The sequence below is a fragment of the Gavialis gangeticus genome, unplaced genomic scaffold, assembly GCF_001723915.1.
Source record: "Gavialis gangeticus isolate Ggan-Ray unplaced genomic scaffold, GavGan_comp1, whole genome shotgun sequence".
Taxonomy (NCBI): Eukaryota; Metazoa; Chordata; order Crocodylia; family Gavialidae; genus Gavialis; species Gavialis gangeticus.
The window spans coordinates 6,738,199-6,751,128 of NW_017728994.1; the positions used below are offsets into that span (position 1 = coordinate 6,738,199).

Sequence of the window (12,930 nt, forward strand, 5' to 3'; positions counted from 1 at the left end):
TGAAGATCATCTGGGCCGGCTGACTTAAAAACGTGGCAGCTGCAACGTGGGGCACCGGTGTGGGTGGGGAGGGTCCACTTCCCCCCCATGCTCATTCCTTGTTCAGGGTCCCCTTGCCCCCACTTACCTGAGCTTCCCGTGCCGGGGCAGCCACATGCTCCCAGCCCAGAAACCCCAGCTGGGGGGCGGGGCCAGGCGGGCCCACTGTTGTGGGAGCCTGCTGGGCTTCCCCTGGGTCCTACTGCCCTTGGTTCCTGTCATTTTTGACAGGAACCAAGGGCAGAAAAATATTAATTTTCTGCATTTTTTTTTTTTTAGGGGCCACGTGGGCTGGATAGAATGGCCTCGTGGACCAGATCTGGCCCACGGGCCATATTTTGCCCACCCCTGAGTTAGAGGGTGTGATATACGGAGTTATGCTTGCTGTCCCCAGATTACAGAGCAGAGTGGAGGGTATTTGGTTTTTGGAAAGAATTTTACCCTGTTGGTACTGACTGAGGGTTTTTGCCTTCCTTTGTAGCAGGGTGCATAGCATCCTTGGATCTCCTAAGTGCATTTTAACAATCCTTGCAGGAGAGAGATGCTGACAGCCCTCATCCTCCTGCCTTATCCGTGGCAAATTAGGGTGCTTTTGGTGGATTTGGGCAATATGCCTTGCACAGCAGGGTTTGATTTTAGGAACAGGTTAGACAAGGATTTTTATGGGATGGTTTGGATGAGGATGATCCAGCCTCGAGCAGGAGGGGTGGACCCTGCTCAACTTCTGTCCCAGTAGCCAAATCTGTGTTATCTGGCCTGTGGGGCTTCCCACAGGTCTAAAATTCGGCAATGTGGCAAGCTGCAGCAAGTACTGCTGCCATCACTCACCCCTGTACCTACACAAATTCCTGGACCCATGACAAGCCTTATTAACTAGATGATGTGGTCCCATGTGCCAGATCATGCTTGCAGGTGAGGTCACTCCACAGCTGAATCTGGCATGTAGTGTTGTACTAGCATGCCAGATCGCATCCATTGACTGATGCCATGCACCGACACCACATTGGATCCAGCCTCCGGACTGGCCCTGTGTGGCTCATAGATCAGCCTGGAACCACACATAAAGCCTACAGGGCCAGAAGTTTGAGCACCACTGGACTAGATGACCTCAAGCCCAATTTTTCTATGATTCTCTAACTCCTATGGCATGCAGACTGGTCTCATGCGTCCAGATGAGTTTGACATTCCATTGTAATGAAACTGGATAGGATCCATGGATGAAGAATATAAGCCATGGAAGGAAAGGTTAATAAAACTAGATATGTCACAGGTATGACTCAGGTGTGGGAGATCAGGCTTAGAAACTGAAGGCCTGCAATATTGTATGTCCAGAAGCTAGGCCAAGGTTCAGAGTACTGGGTGTTGGTCTGAGTCCAGTGCTTCATTCCAAGGTATCAGGTAATTACATGTTCAAGATCAGGCCAGAATTTAGGAGCCAAGGAATGCAACACGCAGGATTAAGTAGGCAGGAGCCAAGGTATGGGGATTCAAGGCTGGACGCAGAGCCGGAAGCATTCGAGGCAGAAGCAAGACAGATGCAGGGCACAGGCAGGTCAAGAGGATCTAGGAGTGGGAGTATCCAAGTCAAGCACAAAGGTTCACTGCAGAGATACTGGAATGTTGTTGTAGGAACAAGGACCTGCAGGAAGTGGGTGGGTTTTATAGCCCTTCCATCAGGACCTGCTTCCCATTAGTTCCCTTGGGTCACATAGTCTCCCACTGCAAACCTTATGGGAGAGGCTGGGTCCAGCACCCAGCCAGCTACTTGGTGGTGCCACAGCCTAGGTATCTGCCCACAAGCCTGAAAGACCCAGGTTTGAGCACCAGGTGTCCTGGCAAGGTACATCTAGTTTAGCATTGGAGATTGTAGCAGCAACCTGGTCCCAGAGGCAGCCGTGACGCACCCTGGTGGTTGAATGATTCCTGTCCTGTTCTGCCTCTAACCTAGCCCCCTTCACTCTTGCCTGCCAGGCCTTGTTGTTCTTGATTCTTAATGTTTAGAAGGGAGGCTGCCACGGGAACTTAGAGTGAGCCTCATTTGGTCCTCCTGCCTGTGGGTCCCTTTTGGATCTGTGTAAGGAACCGGACTCTATCTGTTCCTTAAACTGCATGGGACCGCCTAGCCTCTACACAAGTGCACCAGATGCCTTATGAGCTAATCACAGCTCCCAACCTCCCCTACAGCCATACCTATACCTCTCATGTGTTGCCAGTTTCTCATCAGTGGGTGCTGATCTCAATTTCCACTCACTCAGTCTGGGCCTCCCTGCCTGTCTTTGCCCCTCCTTGAGGCTTAGTTCTATGTGCCTATATCCATAGTTTCATAGTTTCTAGGGTCGGAAGGGACCTGAGCAGATCATCTAGTCCGACCCCCTGCCATGGCAGGAAGAGCACTGGGGTCAAATGACCCCAATAAGGTGGTCATCCAACCTCCTCTTAAAATCCATCTCTGTCCCTTCTGGAACTCGGGTTCCTATGTTCCTAATTGGTTTCTGCCCCTCCTGAGCTATGGGCTCCCTGAACCTGTTGATAGTTACCACATTTGGGCTATGGGTCCCAGACGCTGTTTCTCGCCGCCCTTGGGCTATGCTTCTCTAGTTTTCACCCTTCTCAGGCTATGTTCTTCGCCTCTCTTGAGCTATGGAACCCCTGGTCCCAATTCTGCCCTTCTCATGCCCTGTGCTCAAGTCTTTCTCCCTTTCTCTTGTCTTCATCCTCTAGTGAAAGATTGCTCTGTCTGTTGGGACCCAGCTCCTGGCAGGGCTCCCTACAACTGTTGTGTGCCTCTTTGGCACCTTCAGGCCCAATCCCAAACTGCCAGTAACAACTACAACACAAGCATAAGCACACTGGCTGTAACATAAGTCCTACTCCTGACTATGTAGCTAACCTTTCCCTGTAAACCTGTAACCTTATTTGTAGCCTTCATTGCTCTCAGTTGGTCTCTCAGCTCTGGTTTTTTGAATATAGGTTTCCTTCCGTGGAGGCTTGTCTTCAGAGCAAACAGCTCCCAGCCATTCTCTTTGACAGAGTCCGTTTCAAGGAAGAGCTCCTTCCCTGGCCACCCACAGGGCCGGACTAACTCCTCTATCAAGCCCTGGGCTTTTATACCTTCTAAGCCCTGCCCCTGAAGTCATGTGGCTCTCCTCACCACCTGCTTGTTTCACCAGGACCTTGCCCTCTATTTGCCACAGGAGCTGCCAGTTACATCTGTAGGTACTTCCTTGTTGCCTGACTAGGGTCTGCTCTACTGTGTTACTCAGAGGTAGGCAATTTTTTGGGCTGGAGGGCCACTCAAAAAATTTTGATGAGCTCTTGGATGGGGAGGGGTGGTGACCCAGCCTCAGCCCCATCACAGCTGTTTACACTGTGCAGGGGTGTGGGGATGGCCTGGGCAGATTTCAGTTTATCCTAGCTGGATGGAGGAGGTTGGCAGGGTCTCCATGGGGACAAAGCCCAGGACCCCCATGGGTAGGGTGCACTTGGCCAGATGGATGGGATAGAGCCATGGGTGAGAAGAATCCAGGAGCGGGATGGGCAGATGGAGCCAGGATTGCGGGGCAGGCCCATGAGGAATAACAGCCATAAGTTGTTGTAGAGTAAGTAGGTTTAGATTAGACATCTGTAAGAACTACTTCACAGTTAGGGCGGCGAGGATCTGGAACCAACTTCCAAGGGAAGTGGTGCTGGCTCCTACCCTGGGGGTCTTTAAGAGGAGGCTTGATGCCTACCTAGCTGGGATCATTTGAGCCCAGTTTTTTCTCCTGCCCAGGCAGGAGGTGGGACTTGAAGTTCTACAAGGTCCCTTCCAACCCTGCTTCTATGATTCTATGATTCACTCCCCACACATTCCTGTGACAGGCACTGGTTCACAGGCAGAGGCCAGCTGCTGCCTACAGAACTAGCACCAATGATAGGGATGTGGGGGGAGCAGATCATGGCTCTGCCCTGGGCCCCAGCCCTATGCTGACACTGTCCTGTGATTCTGGCCCCACCAGCCAATCCTGTTCCCAGACACTCCTCCCCATCCATCTGCTTGCTGCCCTGTGCTGTTTGCCCAGCCGAGCACACCCTGCCCATGGGGATTCTGGACTGGTCTCCATGAAGACCCTGCCCACCTGCTCTGTCTGGTGCACCCAGTGGTGGGTGCAGGGCAGATGGGCCCAGGGTGCCCGGGCAGCACAGCCAGGGTCTGGCAGTGGTGGGACACACCTGCTCCCAGGAGGTGACAGTGGGGGCTGCCAGGAAGCGGAGTCCAGCTGCTATGTCCCGACCCTCCTGCCAACGACTCAACCCCACAGACTACAGCTCCTAGTGTACCTGAGCCACATGTGGAGATAGGACCAGCTGCATCAGGCAGTGGCTCCATGCCTGGGGGCAGCAAAATCAGCTGCACGCATCACAATCTGAGATCCTCCCTGTGCTTGGGCTGAGTGGGGCCGAGAGACCAGCCACGGGCCAAATGGAATCACTCATTTTGCCCGCCCCAGGTGTTACTGTAGCAGAGCCACACCTGCACTTGGCAGTCCTAGCCTATGGCATCTAATTGCCTTCCTCCTTGCAACCAGCTTACTCTGTATAGTGTTCCCTTGACTGGTGGCAGGTGTTCTTTTCCTTAATGGCGAGCCCTCTGCCCACGTAACAGGACTTCCCTGGTGCCCACTCCTTTGCAGCTACCCTCTGTTTAGCTCTTTGGACTCTATCTGCTGCAAGTGTTCCCTTAAAGTAATGGGAGCATTAGTTTTCCTGTTACGGAGATAAAAAGAGAGGACCTGATAGCAGTTTTCAAATATTTGAAAGGCTTCCATAAAAAAGGGAGAAGAACAGTTCTTGCTTGTTACAGAGGGCAGAACACTAAGCAATGGGTTTCAACTGCAGCAAGGCAGATTTAACTTCAGATTAAATCTTCAGAAAACTTTCAAGCTGTATAAGACTGGATATAAGAAACAACTTCTTCACAGTTTGTGTGACCATGCTCTGGAATAGACTCCCAGGAGGGGCAGTGCAGGCTCCTACCCTGGAGATCTTCAGAAGGAGACTGGACGCACACCTTGCTGGAGTTATTTAACCCCAGCAGTCTTTCCTGCCCAGGGCAGGGGAGGGGTGGGGTGGACCCAATGATCTCACAAGGTCCCTTCCAGCCCTAAACTTCTGTGAATCTGTGAACAGTATGACAATGAAAAATGCTGCTTAGGGAAGTTGTGGAGTCTCTTTAAATTGGAGGCTGTCAAGAAGAGGCTGGATAGGCATTACTTACTTGAATCCAAGACAAGCTTTTTTTTTTCTCCAGTTACCATGGGGAAGAAAAGCCTCATTTTAGATTTGAGTATTGGCTTGAGGCTGGTTATAGCTCAGCCCTGGCTTTGGCCATGGGCTCAGGGATAAAACCACAGCTGAGATGCTGCCTGCCCCAGGCTGGAGAGAGGGAGTAGTCTGGGCACACGTCAGAGACCTGCAGTAAGGAGTTGGGGGAGAACATGCAGCCTGCTTGTTCTCCCTTCCCCCCTGCAACCCCAATTGGCACCTTGGCCTTCCCTCCACCCTCCTTACTTGCCTTCAGCTCTAGCTCTGGCTCCAACCCCTCTGGGCTTTTCCTGGAACAGGCCAGGGCTGGGTCTGCCACTGTTGCCAGTTGACCTGGAGCCACCCAAAAGGTAAATAAGAGGAGAAAACAGGGGATAGGGGAGGGCTGGCTGGCAGCAGGGTCACTGGTTAGGAGGGGCATGTGGCAGGGTGGACAGGCAGCAGAGGGCAGGCACAGACACTAGGGGCAAAGGGTGGCGGGGGGAGGCAAGGTTTGGGGAGTGTATTCCCACCCACCCTCACTGTTGCTTTAGGCAAATTAATGGAAGTTGACCCCCCAATAATTAAATTATATACATGGAAACATATAACAGATTTATAAATATTCCACACACAGAATGTAATTATTGAGGGGTCATCTTAAATCCAAAGTTGTCTTGGATTTGGGTAAATACAGAAAAAATAGGACTTTCAGTATCTGTGAAAGGGGTTGGTGGATGTAATCCCTGATATCCCTTCCAACTCTACAATATGATTTTCAGTGCCATTTGATTCAGTGAGGAACAGACTGCATACATAGTCCTTTTTTGTTGTTTTGGATCTGATAACAAGTTTACCATGCAGACATCTTGTTATCTCCTTTAGAAAATCAGTAAGAAGAAAAAGAATAAGATTTTTCTTCTGTTTCTTTCAAGTATTATATCCTCAAGAATTAATAAAATTCAATAAATATTGAAAAACAAATGCTAGTTGTAATTAATTTACGGACATAAGTCTTTCTGAAAAGGAAACATGATTTTTTCCTCTTTTAATATTACAAATGGTTCTTAGTTGATTAGAAGTATTGCCAGGGGAATGTAACAACTGCTTAGCTGCCAACAGATTCTTCTAGTCCTAACTGCTTGCCTACAGAAAGTAGGCTGATTAGGCTGCACTACTGGTTAAGCATTTGGAGTTGAAAGCAGGAAATGTCCTTGAATCCTGAAATACCATTGCTTTACTTGAGTATATTTGTTTTTGCTATAATTTAATTCCACATCATGTGGCAGGCATGGGAGACGCACCTGTGTATATACAACACATATACTCCATATATTTGCTTGCTCTGCTTATTTTGAGCTTTAGAAGAATGCATTTTCACCCTCTAATAAAAATACCTGCATGTTCCTTTTTTAAAAAAATTCCAGGGCTTACATTTACAGAATTTTTTTTTAAGTTTAAAAAGTTATTAGAAAAGAGCACTTGCCTCATAAGTCCGTATTTCTTGTCACTGTACTTTACTTCCTGTTTGTGTAGATCAGGCCAAAATTATCCATGCTAAGGTAAATTCTCTTTAACTTAATAGGAGGTGTGTTTCACTGAGTATGGCAGGTTTGGCTCATAGCAAGTAGCTCATGTTAATAACTTCAAAATAGAGAGTTGAAAAAGTCCTTAGAGCAGGAATGGGCAGTTATTTCGGCTGGAGGGCTGCTTAATGAGTTCTGATGAGCTGTGGGGTTGTGGAAGAGGTGTTTGTGCGTGCGTGTGTGCAGGGCATGGGGGGTGGTTGTAGGTGTGTGGGATGATGTGAGGGAGGGCTCATGGCCCATGCAGGCAGAGTCCCACAGCAGCACACAGCTCTGGCCATTTCTGGGAGCTTCATGCGTTGGCAAGGAGCTGGGCCAGGCCACCCTGCATCTCAAGTGCAGCTGCCAGGACCTGGCCAGAACTGCACATTACAAGCAAGGAACCCCACGTGATGAAGCCAGCAGCCTGGCTCCACTCCCTGCCATCACGTGCAGCTCCTGAGACATTGCTGGGAAGCAGGGCTCCCTGCTGCACTTCTGGCAGAGGTGGAGTCCCAGGAGCTGAACATTGCAGCAAGAAGCAGCAAATGCCGCCAGCTTGATCATGCAGGACTTCCCCCTGGTGGCATGTGAACCTTGGGAGCTATACGTTTGCCACAGAGAACCCCATGTGACAGAACCAGACCAACCTGAGCTCTGTGCTCTGGCCACCTTGATGGGTGTGGGCCCCAGGCTCCACATTCCTGCCCAGTTGTAGCTTTTCCCTGCCCCCCAGTGCTTCTTGGAACATTGCAGCAAGGACATGAGGAGAAGCCAGGGGAGCCAAGCAGTTTCTCCGGCAGCAGCAGCAGTGGCCCTGCCTGGAAGCTGTGTGCTGCCTGGGGCCGGGATTGGGATGCTCTCCCACATGAGTGTGGGAGCACAGTGTGCTGCCCAGGTGGCTGTGGGCCTCATACAAATGCAGCAAGAACAGCTGTGGGCCAGGCAGGGTACAATTAATTGGTGGGCGCTTGCTCATGGGCCAGATTAAATTGCCTGGCAGGCCAGATTCAGCCCACAGGCCATATTTTGCCCACCTCTGCCTTAGATCATTCTTTAAGTGATTAAGGGCACCTCTAGACATGCAGGTAAATCACAATAGGATCTGATGCATAATCCACATGTCGTCTGCTTCTTGCCATGCCACACATGCATGGCAGGAAGCATGACTAGGATCATGAATTAGATCCTATCAAACCTCATTTCTGGTGCAAGGGGAACCCAGGATCATGATCCCAGGCTCCCCCTGCACCAGCAAGTAGAAGCTCACATGATTGGAGCCCCCTCAGTTGATGGGGCTCCCAGACATGAGGGTATGCTAGGCATCCCTGCAGCTGGAAAGCAGCAGCTGATGCGATCCACACATCCGTGTGGCTGGGACACTACGTCAACTGTGGTCTCCTAAATATGGGGGTGCCTGAAGCACCCCTGTAGCTGGGAGCCCTGTCAGCTGATGGGGCATTCAGCCACAGGGGCATGTGCTCCCATGACTGGGAGCTCCTAGATTCAGGTGTACGTAGGCCTTTCCCAGCTGGAAGCTCTAATCAGCAGATAGTACTCCCAGCCACAGGGCCCCCAGCCATCCATTCAATTAATTGCACAATAGAAAGCAGCTACAAAGTTATTAAACACATTTTGTGGAATTACTTTGTAGCTTATTCCTCATTTTTTGTCTCGCCATTAATTGATTGAACATGTGGCTGATTAATCACTTCAGACGTGATTAACTGGTTAGTCATGCTTTAAGTATAATATGTAGATGGGGCCTAAGAGGAGACATAGAAAAGCTTTTGGTTATAACTGTATAGTTAATCCAGTAACAAAAATCCTTGTCTCACATTTTCCCTGAACCATAGCTATTTCCCATTATTAGTTATAGACCTATCCTTGCTTTTCATTATTTTAGTTTTGCAAACAACAAATCTTGCAAGATCTATGAGATAGGGAAGAATTAATATTACCACTTTTAGCAATGAGGAAATGGGCACAAAAAAATTATGTGGCTTGCCCAAGATCACACAGAAAATCCATGGCAGAACTGATCATACAACTTTAATGTCCTATGTTTTTAGGGCATGTCTAGACTGCCTCCAGATCATGCTATGGATTGGCTCAGTGAAGTAGAGTGCATCTCTTCTGTTTGCACTAAACTCCTAATTGATGTAATGTCTCTGCCTGAGTACAGAGCTAAACATGTACCAATAATTACCTAACACAGAGAAGTTTTTTCATGTGTTACCAGGGCTGCTCTGAGGTGGATAGATTACCTCTCAGATGAATTTAGCATGCACAGAGCAGCCGTGCCTTGCTTCACAGTGGTACTCTATAATATGGTCTAGAGATGTTGCAGACATGGCTTAACCGTAAATTATCCTTCCCTCAAGTCCTAAGTCAATAGTGCAACTATGAGCTTGAAGAGTAAGTGTCAGATGCCCAACTGGTCTAAACCAGCATCACACCATAACTGGCTTTTATCAATACCTGAAAGGTCTCAAGTGGTAGAATTTTTATTTTCCTTCAAAAGAAACTTGGCAGAAAACTGCAAAAGCATAGCTTTCCCATTTTCTGCAAATACCTATTAACTTATAGTTCAATGGCACTGTCATTCATTGTGTTTGGAATTCATCAACCTCAAACGTTTCCTCTCTAGATGGTAAGAGTTGAGAGCACAACAGAGATTCATCATACCACTAATATTACATAATTGAAAACAATATTTAATTACCTTGACCAGAAGTTGTTTCAACTATAGAAATTCACCATTTCAAATTCATTGTGTAAGAGTCTAAGAGTCTGCATACTTGTTTTCTGTTTTAGATCTGCCCTGATGACTGTAGAACATGGGGAATGTGATATTTGTATTCATGTGGTGTCAGAGTTGATGGAAAAAATCTTCCTCAATGTTCCTGCAGACTGGCTGAACAGACTCATAGGTACTGTTCCATAAGTTATTTGCTAGTAGAACTATTAAGTACAGAACAAAAAATTGCAAACCATAACAAACATAGTTACTGACCACACACCAGAGGCAGACTGCTGGATGAGACAGGCCATTGGGATCGGTACAGTGTATCTTATGTTTTATATCACATATTTTTAATCTTTAAAACAATTTATTTCATAGTGACCTTGGGAGATGCTTATACCTAATTCCCAGACTTCAGAAATTATTACTCTGAAGTTAAGTTGCTAAATATCGGTCAGTTATTTAAAACTTGGGTCTGTTTAAAATATTTGTGCGCCTCTCCTTTCAGAATTCCCCTGAGGTGGCAGAACTTAGCCTTTCTGTCAGCAGAATAACACTGTCTGCAACTAGAAGACAGCCACTACTTGATAAAAGATGTGTAGATATGCCTGCATCTTCTGACTGCTGTGGTCATTTCAACATCTGGTGCCTTCCCATAGTTCACTTCACTCCTGCCAGCACAGCTGGCAAGCTGTGGAGCCATGCTGACATGAATGCTCTCTGGTGGTGTCCCAGTTGTGACTTTTTGCTGGCAAAAGTTCCAGTGGTATAAGCAGCCTTGTGTCAACAAGGCCTTAACATGAGCTTTTGTTTTGTTTACAGCAGGGCTGTCTAACTGGCTGCCTGTGGGGGGTGCATGTGGCCCATGAGGAGTTAACATATGTTCCCTGAGTAAATTCAGGGACCTAAGGAATTGTAGTTCATCACATAAATAAAGATGTTGCCAAAAAAGAGTGTGTTCAAACCTCTTCCAAAGAAGGATATATGTGTTTTTTAATTACTAGCTAGTTTCCTAACTTTGTTATTCATTCAGTGCTTTTTTCTATTTCTGTTTTAACCTGGAGTACCACAGTGACAAGACTGAACAGATTGGACTGTAAAATGGCAGCTCTTTGGGGGTGGAAGGGAGACTTAACTATTAGTTGCATGACAGCAAAGAACTGGTTGGTTCTCTGTCTTTTGCAGGGCCCTCTTCAGACACAACCTATGCCATGATAGTAGCAGATCTATGCCACTCACTGCTAGCAGACACCAAAGCATCCTATTTGTTGGAAATTAGAAGCCATTTTGTGCTGGATGAAAACAGCTATCCTTTGCAACAAGATTTTCATCTGCTGGATTTTCATCCTGAAATCTGGAGCACTGACCTCTGCAGTTAACAGAGATCATATGAGCAAGCCGATAGCAAGCTAAAGAAGACAAATAAATTAGCCCATGAGAGTAAGTTTTTTAAAAGTATAAAATTGTTTTACGTTTAATTTATACAAAAATCTAAATATGGAAATTTGTTATTTATATATACTGCTTCTGTAGTATTTAATGAATTGTCATGTGGTATACTTTTATACAACAATTTTGCTTTTATTTTCATTAAAGAGGATTTTCCCCATTGATTGCTCCTCCTCTTTTCATCATGTAGCAGCTAAACTTAAACCACTACATAATGCAGCCATCTGATTATTAAGCTACATTAGCAGGAGCACATGGTATCAATGTTCTCTAATCTGCACAGCTTCTTACAATAACCCGCAGACATTGACCTTAGGATATACTACACAGTCAGTATAGCCATTGATTGTTACAGAGGGGAAAGAGGGAAAGAAAAGTGTAAAGGAACAGAGAATGGTTAGAAGAGGAGAGGTCTATAGCAGTTTTTGTCCATCTGAAACATTTATGTATATCTGCATGTATATCATTCAGTCCCTATAATGTTATGTAGAATCATTAAATGGCAAATCTCACATAGTCACAGTACTTGTTATTTTGTATAAGCAGCACTGAGAAAGAAAGGAAGCAGCATTAGCGCAATGCATTATTTTTATTGTGTGTTATATACGGTTTATTGAGACAGAAATGGATGCGCTGTCAACCTGACAAGTACAAGCAAAGGACCAAAAATCCCTTGTTTTCTAGCTTTAGTAACATTTAAATGAACATTAGTAGTACGTTATTAATTGAAGCTACACATGGTCTAGTAACACCAACATGATTGACACACAGTTTCATAGATGTTAGGGGCTGGAAGGAACTTTACAGATCATCGAGTCCAGCCCCCCTGCACTTGTGCAGGAAACATGATTTATTGTTCACCTTTATCAGATAAGTTGTTGTCTTTTATCTTAAAGGTGCCACACTGTAAAAACAATGGTCACTACAATTGCATTGTTACATTAATTTAGTTAGCACACATTTAGATATCGTTTTGCTTCCCAAACCAGGCAAACTGTCTAAATAATAAACTGTTTTAAACAGTTTTGAGGAGTAAAGTGGGAAAACCAGATCTATGACACATTTTTGTTACTTGATAGCTCTGATTCAAGGGAAAGTGTATACATTTCTCTTGGGAGACCAGATTTGAACATACTGTACCTATTGCCCATCTCAGAGGTATTCCAACACACAGTACCTTTTGCAAACAGGAGCAGTTTTTTCAAAAGAAAAAGTGCTTTAGTTTCTCAGGAGATGCTTTGCTTAAGTTATTAAGCTAATTAATGGTGCATCCTGTTTGAAAGGAAGCCTGTTTTATATCTACTATAAAAATTACAATACTGATTGGAACATAAAGTACTAAATGATTCATTAAAAGGAAGTTAGTTGATCTGATTTATAATTGTTTTGGGTGTGAAATGTCCTAGGTTCAAGCTCTGGATGAGCAGTCAAGGAGGGAAGAGGATGTCCTGTTTATTTTACACTGATTAAAAATAATTGTTCCATCTTACTTTTCCACTAAAACTATTTCATTCATCAGAGTTCAAGCTGGAAAGAGATTTTAATATGAGAATTTTAGCCAACATTTTCAGTACGTTCTCCTTTGTCTTTCAGTTTCACCAGAAAGTCAATGTTTTAATTTGGGCCAGTTGGAGACATTCAGCTAAACTGTTGAGATAAGTACAGTTATCTTGAGATACACATAACTGTGCTAATGGTTGTTCTGAATATTATCATACTCCCTCCCATTCAAATTTACAGTATAGTCATTCTAAGTAACATAGTATTTGCATTACATACAGTATTCAGCCAACATAGTTTAGGCCCAATTGATTAGTGTGTTACTCCAATTTAGTACCAAAGTACCTA

General features: G+C 45.9%; 1 protein-coding gene across 7 annotated transcripts in view; it reads left to right on the forward strand.

Annotated features, from left to right (window-relative positions):
• Window positions 1–11,246, forward strand: part of FAM35A (family with sequence similarity 35 member A) — a 115,711-nt gene extending 104,465 nt beyond the window's left edge. For 6 of the 7 annotated variants that reach the window (XM_019502255.1, XM_019502257.1, XM_019502256.1 and 3 more), the window contains 2 exons: window positions 9,705–9,820; window positions 10,819–11,246. In XM_019502255.1, coding sequence (XP_019357800.1) covers window positions 9,705–9,820; window positions 10,819–11,012 — 310 coding nt within the window. In that variant the 3' untranslated portion in view covers window positions 11,013–11,246. The remainder of the gene's footprint in view (window positions 1–9,704; window positions 9,821–10,818) is intronic. The other variant, XM_019502259.1, reaches the window with a different exon arrangement.
• Window positions 11,247–12,930: the final 1,684 nt, after the last annotated feature.